At 39.0% G+C, this 19,121-nt stretch overlaps 1 protein-coding gene across 4 annotated transcripts in view; it reads left to right on the top strand.

Moving 5' to 3' along the window:
• The window catches only part of LOC141780445 (vesicle-fusing ATPase), a 44,541-nt gene that overhangs the window by 24,269 nt on the left and 1,151 nt on the right, over positions 1-19,121 (top strand). For 2 of the 4 annotated variants that reach the window (XM_074655680.1, XM_074655678.1), the window contains 18 exons: positions 2,647-2,746; positions 2,897-2,936; positions 4,208-4,374; positions 4,518-4,625; positions 5,689-5,764; positions 6,264-6,419; positions 8,421-8,620; positions 8,705-8,870; positions 10,711-10,785; positions 11,498-11,685; positions 12,584-12,679; positions 12,794-12,950; positions 14,210-14,343; positions 14,450-14,596; positions 14,941-15,075; positions 15,396-15,509; positions 17,225-17,280; positions 17,621-17,678. In XM_074655680.1, coding sequence (XP_074511781.1) covers positions 2,647-2,746; positions 2,897-2,936; positions 4,208-4,374; positions 4,518-4,625; positions 5,689-5,764; positions 6,264-6,419; positions 8,421-8,620; positions 8,705-8,870; positions 10,711-10,785; positions 11,498-11,685; positions 12,584-12,679; positions 12,794-12,950; positions 14,210-14,343; positions 14,450-14,596; positions 14,941-15,075; positions 15,396-15,509; positions 17,225-17,280; positions 17,621-17,651 — 2,146 coding nt within the window. In that variant the 3' untranslated portion in view covers positions 17,652-17,678. The remainder of the gene's footprint in view (positions 1-2,646; positions 2,747-2,896; positions 2,937-4,207; positions 4,375-4,517; positions 4,626-5,688; positions 5,765-6,263; positions 6,420-8,420; positions 8,621-8,704; positions 8,871-10,710; positions 10,786-11,497; positions 11,686-12,583; positions 12,680-12,793; positions 12,951-14,209; positions 14,344-14,449; positions 14,597-14,940; positions 15,076-15,395; positions 15,510-17,224; positions 17,281-17,620; positions 17,679-19,121) is intronic. The other 2 variants (XM_074655681.1, XM_074655679.1) reach the window with 1 other exon arrangement.

The following is a 19,121-nucleotide window of genomic DNA, read 5'->3' on the forward strand; positions in this document are numbered from 1 at the left end:
TACCACTCGGTTTTACATGAAAAACATTCAGACACTCATCCTGTTTCAGCTTTTATCTCTTTTGTGTATTGAAACAAGGGATGTTGCTAATAAAAATAAATGATGGGATCAAGCTTCTGACAAACAACAGAGGGTTTTCAGAAGGCACAACACATGCCCCTTGCAGCAGCAAATGTACATAAGCGTGCACATAAGTACAGTTACATAAGTGTGGAACAATCCAAAAATAAAAACATGCAAGAAATGGTTCATATAGGTCTACAAATTTACACACATTACTTTCCCGCCAAAATATAATTTTAAGAATTAGGTCAATTATTGATTATCCAAAAGAATAAGATCACACATTATGCTTGTTTTAAAGTGTGAGCCACTCGACAGATCTCAAAGTAAATCTGTGATTTGAGTTTGTCCTAGATTTTCACTGCCATGGCAACTGCAGCCTTGTCTTTATCATTCAGTGCCACCAAGCAGCAGTGTTGGTGCCACCTGTGTTCTTTTTAATTAATTTTGGGTTCAACGCTGTTGTGCTTATTGGAAATTAAAGTTTCTGCTAATGAGTATATGCAGATATTCAAAGTCTGCTGGCAAGATATTGTATTTTCAAAGTCGTGACTTAATTTCTATAGTAGCCTAGCAACAAGGTATCATGGATCTTTAAAATTAAGGTGTTAAATAGCCACAGCAATTATACCATGTAATGCATTCCTGAGCAACAGCATTTAAAAAAGGGTTTTATGGTGCCTTTAAATGAAACTCGTGAGCTCGTTTTTACAACGTGGGAAGTGGTGTACACGATATGCTTGGCGTTCAAGTGGTTAAGCCGCTGCTAATCAACGGCAATATTAACATTACTGTCGGCGTCTAGAAGCCACAGAAGCTAACAATTTAGCGAGCTAGCAAGTGGGTAACATAATGCAGTAAACGAATAATGACTGGCCGTTGGGAATATCAACATTTTCCTCAGACATATAAAATTAAGAAGAAAAACAATATACGACTAAAATTATAATATATTCACCTTATTATGTACCAAAAAATTAACTTCCAAGGCCTCCGCCATTTCTGACAACGTCAACAAACACGTCACAACTCATAAGCTTTCAGAAACTTTCCACTTACGAGGTCGTGACTACCACAAGAGGGGGGCGTTCATATGGACTCTTCTCGTGAACACGGTAAACACGACCCTATTTGAAGGCACCGTTACTCAAACTCTCTTGATGAACCTTGTTGGAATGACGGCCTATGTGAGAGGAGAGAACTAGTACACTAGTAACCATCGGAGATTAACCAATCACAACTCTTCAATAATGCCTCTACGAAATTGGCTAATTAAATATTGATGATATGATATGTTGGTGTTTTTTTCCTCACCTCCTGAAATGTGACCTGGAGTACTGTAGAAAGATCAGTGGTGTATTTGAATGAATGAATTAAAGCTACGCTAACCAATGTTTTTAATCAACAATGAGTAAAATACTCTGTGTAATGTGAAAGGAGTTTTTCCATCCCAGCATGTGATACCCTCTCTGCAGAGCCTTTTACTCTATTTTGGATTATTGCCTTTTCTATTCGTCACAAAGCTACCTACTCAGCACCAAACAGCAGGCGATCAACGTTAGCAACTAGCTACTTAACATTTAGTGGAGCATTTAGCAGCTAAAGAGGCACATATTTCCCTCAAGAGTTGGTTGAGACCAAACCAGAGCAAAAAGGAGACTGAATATTGGACCATATTTTGGATCATATTTGTCCAGAAACGAAATTGCATGCCTTGTCGCTCCATGTCTGCTGGATGTGTAAAAGGCAATTGTTTGTTAAAACATGAACCATGTCATAGCCAAAAAAGAAAATCAATTAATGCAGCTTTAATCGCTACACAGCAACTATGGGGAGGTAGCCTATACCAGTGTTTCCCAAACTTTTTTTTTCTCGGGACCCACTTTTCAAAAATGACAAACCATTGCGACCCATTTCACAATTCCTGACCATTTTTACTGCCATTTCTGCATCACCTTATATTGTCTTGATTAGGTAAACCAGCCGTTTCAAAGAGCTAAACGTGTGATGAATCACAACTTTGTTTAATGCATGTGTTATTGAAAACATATACACGTTGAATACTTTAGAAGCAACGCCAAAGAAATGCATTTAGGCGGATTTAACAGGCTGTCGCTTTTCCCTCTCATCAGTAAAACAAACAGGATGTACGCTAGCCTTTCATATTAGATTCAATGTTATGAGTAGGCTACTATACGAACATTCAGGCTCCCTCATGTGGCACAAAAGTGTACTGCAGATATAAAAAATAAATAAAAGACTGGAGAATTTTGAGAATAATTTGCATATACCATTAAAATGTCACAGAAAGGTAGCCTACATTAGAAAGAGGGTCGTTCTAGGGAAGAAGGCATGGCAGAAAAACACAAGAGTAAAATGGAGATGAAATGTAAAGGTGAAGTTAAAGCACAAAATAGAGCGGACAAGAACATATCAAAGGGTCAAAGGTCAAATACGATGAGTTGGTTTTAAGATGAGTGAGCAGTGTTACATTGCATATACTCGTTACATCAATGACAGTCATGTGCTTGCCAAAAAATAAATTACAACACGTGTAATACCAACTGTCTCCTATCTCTGCAGACATGTGACTGTGAAGACCACACCCAACCACAAGTATGTGTTTACAGTGAAGACCCACCACACCGTGGCAGCTGGAAGCATCGCCTTCAGCCTGCCACAGGTAAGCCTACACACACACACACACACACACACACACACACACACACACACACACACACAGACACACACAGACACACACAAGCACTCTGTGTTGATTACTATTTGTTGGATTGCCTTTCCTTATGTCTCTTTCTTTATCTCTCTCTTGTAGAGGAAATGGGCCGGTCTCTCTATCGGCCAGGAGGTGGAAGGTATAACTTTCTCTATGTCATTACTGATAATGATGGTTAACTATACAAACAGAACATTATTGCTCTTTTGCTGTAATTGACATTCGCTATAAGCCCCGACCTCCTTAGTTACTACTTTCTGAAACATAACATAAGGATAAATAAGGATAAGTATATACATACTTTTCTGTTTTTATTTCATGTTAAGGACAATGTGATATGTTCTACATATGTTAAGATGACTTTTTCCATGTCTATAAAAAACAATAAAAAAGATTCGAACGACAAGAGGAATAGCTTTAGGCTGTGGACTAACAATGTGTTGTCTGGAGTTTAGAGTGTAAACTAGGGACGGGCGAATCGTTACTGTGGTATCGATACTTTGATACTTAAGCTACTCATTTGGTATTGATTCCTTCTAAAAAATATTGATAATAAATTATATAAACAAAACGTGGGTGGCATCCAAGTCTTCTGCACCACCTTCTGTCCAATAAAAGACGTTGCAGGAGAGTTTTGAGAGAGGCAAAGCATATCCAGGTGCAGGTAAAACCCTTATTAGTTAGATTTTGCCGTGTCTGTCTCTCTGCTCTAAATTCCTAAACTTCATCACCACAATCTCATTTGAAAATGGGTTGTTATGTAAGTTTGAATTTTCAAGTTCTTTATAATCACGTGCACAACATTACAGTGAAGCAGTCGTTGGCAATGAAAATCTTGGATCTCAGACTCCCTCCAACAATGCTCATTAAATATGCAGGCTATAAAAAAAATGAAAATCACGCAAATGAAAACAAAATGAGAATCTAAGACATAAAGAGAATATAAAATAGAATATACAAATATCGGGCTAAAATATAAAGTTACAGGAATGTAGTACATATGCTTTAAATAGGTATATTTTTCTAAAAATGACCATTATTTTTTTTTTAAATCACATGCCAATTTAAGAAATGATCAGTATCGGTGTTGGTAAAATTGAAATAAAAAGTAGCGGTATCATATAGAATTATAAAAGTGTGGTATCGCCTGTCCCTGGTGTAAACTTCCCTCCATCCAATGAAGAGCAGGACAGAGCTGCTAACATTACCCAGCTTTGATATCGCAGTGGGGAGATATTACACACTGTTAGTTGTGATTAGTGTTTTCAGTGTTGAAAAGACCAAAAGCAAAAAACACAACCCTCCAAACTGTCGCCCTCCTACTCTAATACAATCTAACAGTGCTAGTCTATCTAAGATGTTTCATTCATTCATCATATATGTTGAATTTGCCCCCGTCTGTCCCCATAGTGGCCAACTTTAACTTTGACAAGTCCAAGCAGTGCATTGGCGCCATGACAATCGAAATTGACTTCCTGCAGAAGAAGAGTACCGACTCCTCCCCCTACGACTCGGACAAGATGGCAGCGGAGTTCATCCAACAGTTCAACAACCAGGCCTTCTCCGTTACCCAGCAGGTTCATATTCACAAACCTACAAAATACCTCTCACACAAATACATAATAATGTGGAGTGACATGTACATTTTGCTTTGTTCTTTGTTGTTCGGTGTTGCTCTGTAGTTGGTTTGACCGTCCTCTTGCTTTTCTCCGTCTCTCAGCTCGTGTTTAGTTTCTGCGACAAGCTGTTTGGCTTGATGGTAAAAGATATAGAGGCCATGGATGCCAGCATCCTCAGAGGAGAGCCAGCTTCTGGAAAGAAACAGAAGGTACCTGACCTGCATGCAGAGCCCTGAGCGGGTTTAAGAATCGTCATCAAAACCAGTGAAATGAAAAGTTCAAAGTGTCACCAGCCTTTCTCAAATTAGGCTTTTGTTGAAATAGTTTATCTGCTTATTTCACCCTGTCCCAAGAGGGGTTCTGTGTCTGTTAGTCTCAAGGGGATACTGCCATATCAGCAGAGCAATAACATAATGCACAGCACACTGTTGGTCAAGTACATATTTTTCCCTTTATTCTCATTAAGTTATGACTTTATTCTATTAATTTTAAAACTTTGAAATAACATTAAATGAGAAAAGTTGATCTACAAGAGAGTAAATATTTACTCCATTATATTCCATTATATATGTATATATTGTATTGTCGCCTGGCACCTGAATTTCCTGTTTTCCTTTACATAAATAAAGACATTTCCACCATAAATTGGTGCATAAAAAAAATCACCAGAATGCTCAAAATTTAAATTTATTTTGTAAACTTGACTAACATATAGTCACCCCCTCCATAATTAAACTCCAATTAATACCTAATAGAGAATTAGCTTGACAATTTAATTGCTTTTGAGAGATGAAATGGTCCGGATATAATCTGGAATCAAGGGGATAGAAGCATTACAGTGGCAAACACTGTTAAATGATATGCTATACTATGTTTACCATACGACTGCCGCTGCTCAATGGCTTCTGGTAAATAATTCATAATAATAATTAATTTAAGCCTCATCCTGATCCTCATACACTGAGCTCACAATCGGTGTCACTGCAATAAAGAAGAGCGTCCCACCCCCCTAATTTATTGCATTATACTCATTATTTATTAAACTATATTAATATGGTGGCCTATAAGGACAAAATGCATTCATAGGCAGAAGTGCAAACATTGAGAGAATTGCACTTCAGATCGAAAAGCACTGGGGACGCTTTCGCTCTTGTACATGTTTTTATCCGTAGGGGGCCACACTGCATTCATATTCTACATGTAATCCCAGGAAGGAAAAGATGGCCTTGTATTTGCTAAAGTGTCTGATTGTAACTCTCTGTTCTCTGACAGATTGACAACGGACTGATGGTGGGCAACAGCCAGGTGGTTTTTGAGAAGGCAGAGAGTTCATCCCTCTCACTAGTTGGTACGTAAATTATTTTCCCAAAACTTAATTGACCTCGGGATCTGGATTTTAAGGGTTTAAGAAAAGAGAAGGAACAATATGTCACTAAATCAAGGTGGTAAATGTGGTCAGAACCCGTTTTTCTTAGCATGATTCTTTCAGTGTAACACAATGTTTTAAAAAGCTGAGATATTTCAATTCTTTCCAGTCCCTTTTCTATTTCCTCCACAGGATGGCAGTAAGAGCACTACAGTATTCTCTCACTGATGCATCATTTTCCATAAATCACCTCTCTGCTAAGGAAAAGAAAGACTTATAAACCAAACTTGGCTTTTATTTTATGGATTTTAATTCATTATTGAGCTACAGAAATCCCATCTGACAACATCCTGAAACATGGTTGATTTTCAGGATGCTGAAACAAATATTTTACTCTCTCCTTGTAGAGTTACTTGCCTTAAAGAAACACAGTATATCTACAAGTTGCTGGTCAAGTAGTTTCCCCTATTTCTTTTAACAGGTAAGGCAAAGACCAAAGAGGCCCGACAGTCAATCATCAACCCAGAGTGGAACTTTGAGAAGATGGGAATCGGAGGTCTGGACAAGGAATTCTCCGCCATTTTCCGCAGGGCCTTCGCTTCCCGAGTCTTCCCTCCAGACATTGTGGAGCAGATGGGTGAGAAACTCTCTCTATCCTCACTCCGTTTGGTCACTTTTCATATTTTTACCATGTTGGACTGCCTTAGTTTTTTGCTTATTTTTTTGTGCTGAGACTCTACTGTATGTAATGCATGTACTTTCATTTTTTAAATTCATTTCAACCAACAAGTGAATGTTACGATGGCTTATTAGGGCCATCGTAGGTATAGGCCGGGGGTAGGGGGGTGATATTCCAAGAAAAAACTCAGAATTTCCGAGATGAAAGTCGCAAATTTATGAGAAAAAAAATTGGATATTCTCTGAGATTATAAAGTCATAAATTTGCAAGTAAAAAAACAGGAAATTCTCTACTGTCACAAATTTACGATAGAAAAAAACCTCGGAAAATTGTGTTTTTTTGTCAAGGAACCACATGGCTTCACTTTGCAAGGTTGGATCAACCCCATCACTGGATGACCAAATTAAATTATACTTTGCAATCAGGTTAAGCAATAAGGAAATACTCATTATACTCATTACTTATTATCAGCATCCAGACTTTGAGGAGACATTGCAGGGAATTCAAAAAACAACAACATAGCCTACTGATTTGAGTTTTTTTACTCGTACATTTGTGAGTTCTGAGTAAATTTACGACTTTAATCTCGGAAATTAAATTTTTTTTTCTCAGACTATCACCCCCCTCCCCCGGCTCTGTAATTTTTTGGTAGCAATTTATAATAACCATCATTTATAAATGGTAAATTGATAGTTATTTAATTTGAGTGAATACTTATTTTACTATTAACAAACAACAAAATGATAATTAATATTTTTTACTAATTATTCGTAGTGCTATAATATCTTGATCATGATCTTTATCATTAGTTTGTGTAATATGAAATAATTTGTTTATAAATTATATATTGTGTCATAGCTGATAGGAGACGATAACAATTACATTCTGATTGTATTAGTAAACTATTTATTAACAGTTTATTGTTGCACACATTATAACATTTTATATACTATATTAAGTATTTGTTAGTGATTACTAAATGATTTGTAAAACTTTAAAAAAAGTATTACATCTATAAACATTACATAGATAGATGGACCAGAAACCAATTATTAACCATTGACAAAGTATTAACTATCTATCTAAATATTGTTTGTAGACACTTTACAAAGTATTTATTAACCTTTTAACAAGGAATTATAATCATCAGTTGCAACTTTATCATAGTCATCCAAATAATATGTATAGACCGTTTACAAACAATATCTTAATCATTAACAAATACTTTATTATACCATTTTATATACTACAGTAGATATCATATAAAATGTTATAATGTGTGCAATGATAAACTGTTCAAATAACTTAAATTATAGCATTGCTATTAATTAGTAAACATTATTATCATTTTGTTGTTTATCAAGTAACAGTAAAATAACTATTAAATAAGTTTAATCAGCTATCAATTTACCATTTATAAATGATGGTTATTATGAAGTGTTACCAATTTTTTTTTCCCCCCACAACGGCCCTGATACACCATCATACAATGTAATTGTAGTAAAATAATAGGCTATATTTTATTTCCATTTTTTTATTTCTTTTGGTTTGCATCACCTAGCCTTGCTAGTATATTTGTATACTGTGTGGTCCCCGCGGTAGCAACATCTAATACCCAATAATACAGTGGAGGAAACGGCGTTAGTCAGCTTTTTATTCCTCACACACTCACACAGAGTAACGTACAATTTATTCCATGGTTTTATGATTCATTAGATTAATCTGTTTCCCTTCACTCTGGCTTTGAGCACTAAAATATTTCACAACATGCATACGTCTTTCTCCCCTCCTCTCCTGCCTCATCCTCGCTTTCCTCTGACTTCTTCCTTCTTTCTTACATCCCTCCTCTCTGATTCCTATTACACTTCACATTTCCCCCATCTTACTTTTGTTTTTATTTCTTCCTCTCTATCTCTTCCCTTTGGCATGTCTTCTCCCTCGCCTCTTCCTTTGTTACAGGGTGTAAGCATGTGAAGGGCATCATGCTGTTTGGGCCTCCAGGCTGTGGTAAAACTCTGATGGCCAGGCAGATTGGCAAGATGCTCAACGCCCGCGAGCCCAAGGTCGTCAACGGCCCTGAGATCCTCAACAAGTACGTGGGAGAGTCTGAGGCCAACATCCGCAAACTGTTCGCTGATGCGGAGGATGAGCAGAAGAGGGTGAGAGACGCTACATGTACTTTTTTTATATGTTCAATTAAAAAAAAAAAAAACTGAATTAGTCCATTTTCGACCTGTCTCCAGCTGGGAGCCAACAGTGGCCTCCATATCATCATCTTTGATGAGCTGGACGCCATCTGCAAGCAGAGAGGCACGGGCGCCAGCAGCACGGGCGTGCACGACACCGTGGTCAACCAGCTCCTGTCTAAGATTGACGGCGTGGAGCAGCTTAACAATATCCTGGTCATCGGTCAGTAGCATCCCCGCCAGCTGTATGATACATTATACTGATTAGAGAGCAGGGCCTGTTGCACACACATCCAGTATTACCAGTCAAATCAAAGCACCTGCTTGTGCAAGAGCATGTAAGAGCATGTAAGAGCCCTGTAAGACTCTGCAATCTGCAAGCAACAATCACTTTTTATAACTGCCACCGTTTTGGGATCTGTAAGTAGTGCTCGCAAATTGCTTTTGTGAAACGAGTCCCAGATGGTAAAAACCTTGCATTGATATTCATTTTCTCCACACCACCACCATCATAACAGCCAATGAGGGAACAACAGAGATTGAGAGAATAGCAGGAAGGAGGGAGGGCAGATTTATGTAACTAACCGATGCTGTTTGATATTTACTGAATGATGTCACTGTCACAGTGATGTCTGTGCAGATGCACACAATAGCAGGGGGAACTGATCTTATATGTAAGTAAATATACATATAACATGTATTCAGATAAATGATGGTGATGATGTTATTTCACATGTACACCTCAACATATTAATCCTACTTAGCTTAAAGTCAAAATATAAAGGGTATTCATCACTGCAATTATTTACAAAATTAACTGAAAATAAAAGTTGAAAATAAAAAAGGAAACAGATGAATACGGTCAGAATGGGTTCGCTTCCACTACTTGAGGGCGCCTGCGACCTCGGCCGACTTTCAGAGGCTGTAGCTGGCTCTAGGCTTCACTCTACCTTTAAGAGCTGAAGTTAATATTCTGGTATCGTATGAAATTAGAAAAACCTCAGGAATCATGTTCATACTCGCGTGTCGAGAAGAACACTAAATAACACTACAAAGTTACGCTAAATTTTGGCGAGGAAAAACTGGCATGGCCATTTTCAAAGGGGTCCCTTGACCTCTGACCTCAAGTGTAATTTGTGAATGTAAATGGGTTCTCTGGGTACCCACGAGTCTCCCCTTTACAGACATGCCCACTTTATGATGATCACAGGCAGTTTCTTTTTTTCATGCAGTATAAATGTGTTATTTGCACCTATTCGAAAAATGGTGTGTTTGAATACTTCTGCATACCGGGGTCCCTTAACAGTCTTGGAATTACATAAATTGGGTTTCACTGTAGCTGGATCCAATGAGCCCAACTGTATTCATGTGTGATGATGTTGGTCTCCATAGTAGCCATTGTATAAAATGACCTGTGGTGACCTCCAGTCTAGTATAATCACAATCTCATGAAACTTTACAGCCATAAACTAGAGAGCTGGAGCATTCAGAGGATGGATGGCTTTCCTAGCTGGGTTGACAATAAGGGGGTTTCTGAGCAGTTTCCAGAACAGAAGTGCTCGCCATCCAATCGCCAAAAAATGCAGTTCTAGCAGAAATCTCCAAATGTCAAATGTTTTTGATACTAAATCACAGCAAGGCTTTTGGAGGGATTATTGATAATTTTTATCAATTCTCGCAGTGTAACAAATGGTATCAACCCCAAAAATAGATACGGGAATGGCCATCATATACTTCGATCATAATGTTCTAAACCGTTATATACTTTCACAATTTATGTTAATTAATTAAGTAATTCATGTTTATTTCTGATTTGAAAACAACTTGACCCACAATGCTGCATCTCAAATTAATCTTCAGGTTCCCAGCTTTCAGATGATGTACACCACTTCTATGTGACATCTACTGTTGACCTGCTATCTCCCACTAAATACCCCCTGTACCCCCCTAAAAAAAGACAAAAATGGCTCTATGAAAGAGGGGTGGAGTGGAAAATATTAAAGCTGACTCCCAACAAGGATGAATGGCTCTAACATCAGCTGTTATTTTCTCTTCCTCTCCAGGTATGACCAACAGGCCTGACCTGATAGACGATGCCCTGATGAGGCCTGGCAGGTTTGAGGTCAAGATGGAAATCAGTGAGTGTTCTGGGACACCTTCTCTTTCTCACGCTCTCTTTTTCCATGTCTCTTTCTTTACAAACAAGAAATTCAGGAAGATGCCAATGAATTAATCTATACACGCCCACACAGTCCTGAGAAGAGGTCTAATCCAGCCAGATTAACTGAAAACATCTGTGTGGGTGTTCAGAGGCTCTAATGCTGATATGATAATGAGATGGGTGTGTCCGTGTACGTACAGAGCAGTGATTGGTCCATGTGCTGTGTGTAACATATGTGACATATCTGACAATATTATTTATTGACATATTATTGTCATATTTTGTATTTGTCTAATAGCCTTTTATTACATTTTGTCAGTTTCAGAGCTCCATAATTATCAAAAGTCTGCTGCTGCTTGTCTTGTCCTCTTCTCTTATACTGAAAAACAATACAATACGTATAGTTAATTCATTTTCTGTACTGTATATCTCAGTTTTTGTATATGCTTTGGCAATATGTTTTTTAATCACATCATGCCAATAAAGCAGCATGGAGTTGAATTGAATTGAATGTGTTGTAGAGAATGTGTGAATAGAGACATCCATATTAGTGGCATATTACTAATTTCCCCTTTTACCTGTTTATTTCCTCCTCTGCACACTCATTTCTCTCCTCTCCATACCCCTGTACATCTTTTCTGTCCTCCCCTCTTCCTCTGTCCCCCGCCGCCTCGTCGTCTCGCCACCAGGTCTGCCTGATGAGAAGGGGCGTGTCCAGATCCTGACCATCCACACCAACAAGATGCGAAGCTTCAACCTGATGGCTCCCGACATCGACATCAAGGAGCTGGCAGCCGAGACTAAGAACTACAGCGGTGCGGAGCTGGAGGGGCTGGTCAGGGCCGCTCAGTCCACCGCCATGAACCGACACATCAAGGTCACTTTGCACTTCCAAATACACAAAGTTTTACAGCGCTGACATAACGATACTGCGACTACTCTTATTGCTTTAAACACACAGTACATGTATGCACTTGAATCATGAATCATGAATCATGTTCATGTAATGTGCTGCCAGCAGGTCGGTAATCTTCTGTATCCGCTCATGGAAAACAAAAGCGTAATGTATAAATCAGTCATCATGAATGTCCAAGAGTTGTAATCTATAATGTGTGTGCGTGTTGCCGACGCCGATATAACAGCTGGTGACAAAACAATGCGCCATGCCAACCGCACAAGCTAGGTGTTAAGATTTAAGTAGTAACTTACGCCTACGTTGGAACTATTTCAGCTGGTGCAACCACTCAAATGTTTAGTAACTCGTAAACTCTGACTTAAGCTAGAAATGATGTTCAAACTAGGCAACATATGAACCTACACATAGCTGGTGCAATCCAGTGCTGCCTCCTAAATGCCCACATCTTAAACAGTAACATGGCATCATTAGGTTTATTGTTTCAGACTTTGAAGCACTACCTCCAGAGCCACAGGAGATATTATAAAACTGTTTTCACAGGCTGAGTCGTACTCCTTGTGACAAGTAAACTGAACTTGTCAGGGAGAATAGAGCAGGTGAACCCAAATGCAGGGGATCACAGACAACAGGAACTTGGAGAACATAATTTTAATTCAACCTCCAATGCAGGCAAGGTTAAACTGAAACTTTCATAACATTATCAAGGATTCAACAAAGACCAAGAAGGTGTGTAGATGGGCAAAGGAGGGAAAACACAGTATAGAAAACCCAAAACACAGAAAACAACTCAGCCTGACATTGTTTTGATACAGTTTTATGTGTTTATATACTGTATATGTTTGTATATATTCTTTTCCAGGCCACATCTACAGTGGAAGTGGACATGGAGAAGGCAGAGAAGCTGCAGGTCACCAGAAGTGACTTCTTCGGATCCCTCAACAATGACATAAAACCTGTATGTAACCTGGTCTTTTTAGAGATTATGTCCCTGATTTGGAGAATACAGTTTAATCCTATAATCTGAAAAGGCTGAACACCGTTCCTAACCCTTGCTTGTGTTTTTATCCAGGCGTTTGGTACAAACCAGGAGGATTACTCCAGCTACATCATGAATGGCATCATCAAATGGGGCGACCCGGTCACTCACGTCCTGGATGACGGAGAGCTGCTGGTGCAGCAGACCAAGAACAGTGATCGCACACCGCTGGTGGCAGTGCTGTTGGAAGGTAAGAAACCAAAAATACACACAAAAATACAGTAGACGGCACTACATTTTAATAGTTTTTGCCAAAATTGCTGATATTGTCTGACTTTCTACAAGATTGATTCCAATTTCCTGAGTTTCTCCCAGATCAGTGAGACCAATACAAAGATTTACACATTCAAATATAGAAAAATAGCACTATGGAAATTTATGGTGTATTTCAAGCTGGCGTATTTACCATAAATGTGACTCTATGGGTCCCACTAGGTTCAAGGTTCAAAGTTCTTTATTTGTCATTTGTCGAGCGAAAATCTTTGGTTTCAGGTTCCTTCAACAATGCTCATAAAATATGTACTGTATATATAAAAGGGAAATCACACAAGTAAAAGTAAAAGCAAAATGATTATCTAAGGCATAAAATAGTGCAGTTAAAATAAATATAAACATAAGTAAATGTAAAATAGTAATGTAAATTTATAATGTAAATTTGTAATTTAGATGAAGACAGTATTTCAGATGGGAAAACTGAATGTAAACAGGATGTGGTATATACAGTATATGCATGATGAGTAGTAATATACTGTATGTACACAGAGGTGTAAACAGGAATATAGTATGTATAGAGAAGTAATAAATATGTACAGTATGTGTGTGAATATATGTATATATATATATATATATAGAGTCACGTGTCATCAACGCGTCATATCATTGGGGTACAACACATGCGCAGTAAAATCTGGTCTGCACTCGCCGAAGTTGAGCCAATCGCAACGCACGTCCGCAGGTCCAGTTACACTGTGTTATACCCCATACCCCATGACCCGTGTCCGCCCGTGTCCCAGCCTCCTTCAATAGGCCTTGTAATCCACAATCACACATGTTTTTTACATGAATCATTTCAAATGCTCGTCTCTGAGTCTGACTGGAATTAAACGCAGAAAGTAGCCGGCTGAAACAGCCAGCTGTAGGAGGCTCATGCTACTTGCCTTGCCCTGATTATATATACACACGTTGTATTGTATACGTTGTTTTGCGAGAGTCCTCATTTCCCCAAATCTCTAAGACGAAGGTGGCGCGTGCAAAGTGATAATAACCGGATTCATGGGAAAATCCCCCAGGTTGAAATAAGCCAGTTTTCCTTTTAGTAAAATGCATTCAAATAGAGAAAACGACTATCTGCACTAAATGACACCCCAGCTTTCACACATACAAACACAAACACATGCCGACAGACCGTAAATTGTAGCCCTCCTCTCCTCTCGACTCCCACACCTCCAGGCCCACCCCACAGTGGAAAGACAGCCTTGGCAGCTAAGATTGCAGAGGACTCGGACTTCCCCTTCATTAAGATCTGCTCTCCAGCCACGATGATTGGACACTCAGAGACCTCCAAGTGCCAGGCAATCAAAAAGGTAAGTGCTGCAGTGTGCTTTAACAAACAACAACAGACTCCCTGCCTCTTTCTCTTGACCATTTCTTCAATCCTCCTCCCTCCCTCCCGCCCTCGCTCTGTTTCAGGTCTTTGATGATGCTTATAAGTCACAGCTCAGCTGTGTGGTGGTGGACGACATCGAGCGTCTGCTGGACTACGTCCCCATCGGGCCTCGTTTCTCCAACCTGGTGCTCCAGGCTCTGCTGGTGCTGCTGAAGAAAGCTCCGCCAAAGGTCAGAGTTCATTCGGGCCAAAACTAAATGATTGGATGGGCTTATTACACAGATACCAGATTTATTTTACTGCATCAACATATGATTAGATTTAGCTGGAGTCCTAGATATCTCTGTATCTTTAAATTCTGTTTTAGATTTTTTCCTCTTTAATTAGATCATATCTAACCATGACCCAAATAAATTTGCTGTGCCTGTGGTTATAGCTGTCGAAACTCACATGTATTACATTTTTGAGCTTGTGAATGGCCCATTAATCTCCACTCGTCACGGAAATTGACTGGAGAATGTGCCATGTGGTGTAATTAACGAAGTACAAAACAGAGCATTTATTCCTCCTGCAGGGCCGGAAGCTGCTCATCATCGGCACCACCAGCAGGAAGGATGTGCTGCAGGAGATGGAGATGTTGGACGCCTTCAGCACCACCATCCACATCCCCAACATCTCCACTGGGGAGCAGCTAGTCGACGCTTTAGAGGTACTAACACACACACATGCGAGAGAGAGAGGCGTTCAACAAGAACGATTCGTTCGTGAATTACTGCGGTGCTTTATACATAACCATCCCCCAATCTCAAGAGCACACATTCATGCACACACAGCCTTGAAAGAGCCGACTCTATAGCCTTTAGTGTATGTGAGGAAAAAACTACATTCACTGAAAAAATGTAAGTGGCTTAAACATAATTAAAAGGATGTTTTCACCAGCGGTCCTTCTTTATTTTGCTTTTCGGTCGGAGGTTTTGAAGGTTATTGAAAATCCCCACCGTAATTCTGAAGTCTTTGTTGTCTGTGTAGCTGCTGGGGAGCTTCACGGATAAAGAGCGGACCAGCATCGCACATCAGCTCAAAGGGAAGCGAGTCTGGATCGGCATCAAGAAGCTCCTCGTGCTCATCGAGATGTCACTGCAGGTACGGGAAAGACCCAACAAAGCAGTGAAGCAGCTCATGAAGCAGCATGCACAAGCTGTGATGTGATGTGTTGCATGTTAGATAGAAAACATAACAAGAAGAAAACAGGAAATTACATGGTAATTGGGGTATACAGTAATTTTTGGATTGCTGAAATAAACTAAATGTTATGACTAGTTAAAGTCACCTGTAACCTGGGGTTTCACATAACCTGAATCTTTAAGGAGCTTGAGAGGCTTTGGTGCTAGCTGTGTCTTGTCATGTATGTTTAAAAGCATGTGCGTTAAGAAACTTCCTGACTTCCTGTTGTGGTTCCCTTCACACGTGAACGGCATTTGCAAAACTGAGTGTGGCAACTACATCAAAACCAGCTCACAGCCCGGCCAAGAAGTGCATTTAGTCAAGTACAGTACTTAAAGGAACAGTGTGTAGCATTTAGGGGGATCTATTGGCAGAAATGGAATATTATATCAATAAGTATGTTTCCTTTAGTGTATACAGTAATCACCTGAAAATAAGAATTGTTGTGTTTTCGTCACCTTAGAATGAGCCGTTCATATCTACATAGGGAGCGGGTCCTTTTCACAGAGCCGGCCGCCATGTTTCTACAGTAGCCCAGAACGGACAAACCAAACACTGGCTCTAGATGGGGCCATTCACATTTTCGCGACGGCCACCGTAGATCTCCTACACGCTTTGAACGCGGGAGAAGTTTCATTTGGTTGCAATCTGCAACCTCACCACTAGATACCGTCAGATCCTACACACCGCTCCTTTAAGTACAAATTTTAAGTACTTGTACTTTACTTGAGTTCCATTTTTATGCTACTTCTACTACTACTCCATTACATTTACACTACTACATTTATTTGGTACCTTTAATTAATAGTTATATTTCCGCTTCAGATTAATACCCCAAAATATAATTAACAAATACATTATGATGTCTTATTATGGATAAAGATAAGACTTGACTGCTACCCGGCAGGATATATGTATAGTAAAAATAAGCCCAGCATTTACCAGCTTCAAAATTTAAGTCATGTACATATTAATGCATCAGTAATTATAATATAATAATATATATCATTAAGAAAGGAGATTTCTGCATAATGAATACTTTTTTTACTTTAAGTATATTTTGATGCTAGTACTTTTGGACTATTAATTGTAAAAGAATATTTCTACGCTGTGGTATTGCTACTCTGACTTAAGTAAAAGATCTGAGTACTTCTTCCAGCATTTATAAACCCCCATAAAACCACAATGTGTTGGGGTTTTATTAGAGATTAAAAAAACTAGATAAGTAACAGATTATTTACTGAGCTTTAGTGATACTGGTAGTTGGAATTTGTTATTTTGTTATTTTATACTTTAAACTGGAGCCAGCCTATGTGTTTCCCCTGTTTTTTCTCTTTATGCTAAGCTAACGGTTACTGACAGTAGATATATTTATCATGCAAATGTGAGAGTGGTATCAATCTTCTCATCGAAGTCTCTGCAAGAATGCGAATAAGCGTATTTCCCAAAATGTCGGAACTATTCCTTTAAGGTGGATGAAGCTACTATTTGTGCTCTAGTGGACCTCCACAAAGCCACCAGCTGGAAGATTCCTGATATGAGACATATTGACTTTTGCTGATTATTTGTACTATTGGTTGTTTGTACTGTCAACAGACTGTTCAGTCTCTGTCTCCTTCTGCTTTCCTCTCCAGATGGACCCGGATTACAGAGTGACCAAGTTCCTGACTCTGCTCAGAGACGAGGGGGCGTGAGTACATCCACACTCTGCACCGATCACAATCATTCTCATTGCTTGTCAACAGGTTCCATCAACTGAAACCCTCTTCTTTTATTCTCATCTCCATCCATTTTTATGTTTCATTCATTCATTACCCTGTCAGCTTGTTCTCTTTGGACTATTATTATGTATGTATTGATATTTCCATAAACATCATTGACAGAATGTACTTTAAACAAGCTCAGTAATGTCACAAGAATACATATATACATTCTTGTATTTCCACACTGCACACGGAGTAGTTCTAACAGTGCAGAAAAAAGGCTGTCACCAACTATTGACCTTAACGGCTTTATTTTGTAATCACCAGGTTGAACGAAGGCGATCAAATCCGAATTTAAGGTGTTGGTCGCTCTCGCTGTGCACTGGTAAGGTCAACAGCAAGGCAATGAGACTAGTGCCTAAAGATTAGGAGTGCAAAAACCTGTAGCAGATAGCTATTAGATTAGCTTTTAAAGCAGAACTACACCTTCATTTTCTTACTGCTGTAGGATGTTGATTGCAGTAGCAGCTTCAGATAACTGTTGTAATGGTGTTTTAGTGTGAACAGAGCATTTTACATGTGAAATATTTACAATGAGGGTGCATTTAAAAAAAAAATTATACAATCATGTCTCACTCAGTTTAAAGTTTAAAGCAAGACTATGTCACTTTGGCTAACAGTTGCCACTGTGGTTAGCCACAATAGCTACTGGTCATATATCAGACTGATAAAGGTTGTACCAGTAAAACCATTGAGGGTATTGGACAGAGCACCAGTGCTTTTTATTTCTTGTTCTTAAGATAAAAGTCTCGCTTGTCTTTGACCAGCTCTTTGCCCCTCCATCTTCACATCTCTTTCATTAGCAAAATACATATATTACATGGACTGGTACATTTTTTACACCCAGTGTATCTTAGGCTACACCCACACTAATACTTTTTCGCTTTAAAACAAACACGATCTCCGTCCGGACGAGCGTTTTAGGGCCGTTTCAGAATTAATCTCCGTCTATACAACCACGCCTGAAAACGCCTATCGCATGACCATTCACGTACACTGGGCATGCTGGTGCCGGTGTAAACGGGAATTGACGCTGTGTGCTCGAATAATAGCTTGCCTCGTGCATGTAGGCAGAATTAGCATTATGAAATGCAGAATTTAAATGCACAACAGCTGCTAGCATATAGACCATAAGGTCAGCGACGCTTGTAACTCCTCATCCATGTTGAAATTAACCGCTGGTGGTCGATGCTGATGTCGTTTGTTCACGTGATGGGATGTGATGAATCAGGGAAGGACACGTCATGACTTGAGAAGAACGAATCAAGAAGCAAATTTGGGCGTCTGCGTCATCGTTTCCACAGCGCTCCGTTTCTGTCCGTCCAGACTAAAATGCAGTTTTAAAAAACTACAGCGAGGTCAGCAGCGTTTTCAAATGTCTCTGTTTTAGGGGCTCAAAAACGCCGGAGTAGTGTGGACGCTAGGCATAAAAGTAGCAAAAGTTATGCGTTTAAAAACAAAAACGTATTAGTGTGGAAGTAGCTTTACATAATATAAATCTGCCCCTACAGCTGACATTATCATTCATAATATTTCTGAAATTTATGTAACATGACATTCCAAATGTCATGCAAGCATTGCATTTTACTCCCCCATCATCATTATTTTACTGTTGCAAGCTATTTTATGACTCATATCATTATAGCTCAATTGTATTCATTTCTGAACATGAGTGATTCTATGGAGTGTTAAGACAGTGTGACAGAGTGTTTTTTTTTTGCATATTTTAGCTTTTATATTTTGAATATCATTTTCAGTCCTGCTTCTT

This window comes from Sebastes fasciatus, chromosome 13, assembly GCF_043250625.1.
Source record: "Sebastes fasciatus isolate fSebFas1 chromosome 13, fSebFas1.pri, whole genome shotgun sequence".
Classification (NCBI taxonomy): domain Eukaryota; kingdom Metazoa; phylum Chordata; class Actinopteri; order Perciformes; family Sebastidae; genus Sebastes; species Sebastes fasciatus.